Raw genomic sequence first — 904 nt, forward strand, 5'->3', positions numbered from 1 at the left:
ACTTTGGGGTCGTCTGAATTACCACCGACGAACCGTTGGCCTTGACGATCTCTAAGTCTCCTCCAGCCCTGGTGACTCTTCATGATTTAAGGTTGTCCTAGATGATGAAGGAAACTATTTTGTTGAAACTTAGGGTTCATCTGAAATACCACCGATGAACAGTTGGGGTTGACGTTCTCTAGGTCTCCTCCAAGCCTGGTGACTCTTCATGATGTAAGGTTGTCCTGAATGATGAAGGAAACTTTTTTAATGCCTTTTTGGGTTCGTTTTGCAGATCCTAAGAAGACAGCCAGTCGTCCCACGAGCCGCGCCGGGAGCCGCACGGGGAGCAGAGCCAGCAGCCGCAGAGGGAGCGACGCCTCTGACTTCGACCTGCTGGAGACACAATCGGCGTGTTCGGACACCTCGGAGAGCAGCGCGGCCGGAGGGCAGAGCAGCTCACGCCGGGGCATGGCCAAACCTTCCAAAATCCCCACCATGTCCAAAAAACCCACCACTGCCACCCCAAAAACTCCAGGCCCTAAAAGATAATACTGTACCCAAACCCTCCTGAGAGAGAGAGAGAGAGAGAGAAAAAAAAAAATCCCAACCCGTGTCCTGTTTTTAACCCTGCTCCGTACATTGGATGTATATTTATTCTAAATGGGAGAAACTATATTGTTAAAAGTGTAAAAGAAAGTTGTGTTATGAAGCTGCCTTATTTGGGGTTGGTTCTTTTTTTTTTTTTTCTTGGGTTTTGGTTTTTTTTTTTTTCTTTTTTTTTTTTTTTTTGTAAGTTACTATTTTCATGTGAATATTTATGTAGATAAAAAAAAAATCGCCTCTCGGTGCCCTTTGTTTAGAGAGGGGCCTGGAAAACTGAAATAATGTGGGAGAGAATGAAAAAGAAAAAAAAAAACCTCGA

At 44.8% G+C, this 904-nt stretch overlaps 1 protein-coding gene across 1 annotated transcript in view; it reads left to right on the forward strand.

Annotated features, from left to right (window-relative positions):
* The window catches only part of MACF1 (microtubule-actin crosslinking factor 1), a 38,379-nt gene extending 37,848 nt beyond the window's left edge, over positions 1-531 (forward strand). Inside the window, 1 exon segment of the mRNA XM_009081162.1 lies at positions 275-531. Within this exon segment, the coding sequence (XP_009079410.1) occupies positions 275-531 (257 nt within the window).
* The last annotated feature ends 373 nt before the right edge of the window (positions 532-904 follow it).

This window comes from Acanthisitta chloris, unplaced genomic scaffold (genome assembly GCF_000695815.1).
Source record: "Acanthisitta chloris isolate BGI_N310 unplaced genomic scaffold, ASM69581v1 scaffold14688, whole genome shotgun sequence".
In the NCBI taxonomy this organism is placed as follows: domain Eukaryota; kingdom Metazoa; phylum Chordata; class Aves; order Passeriformes; family Acanthisittidae; genus Acanthisitta; species Acanthisitta chloris.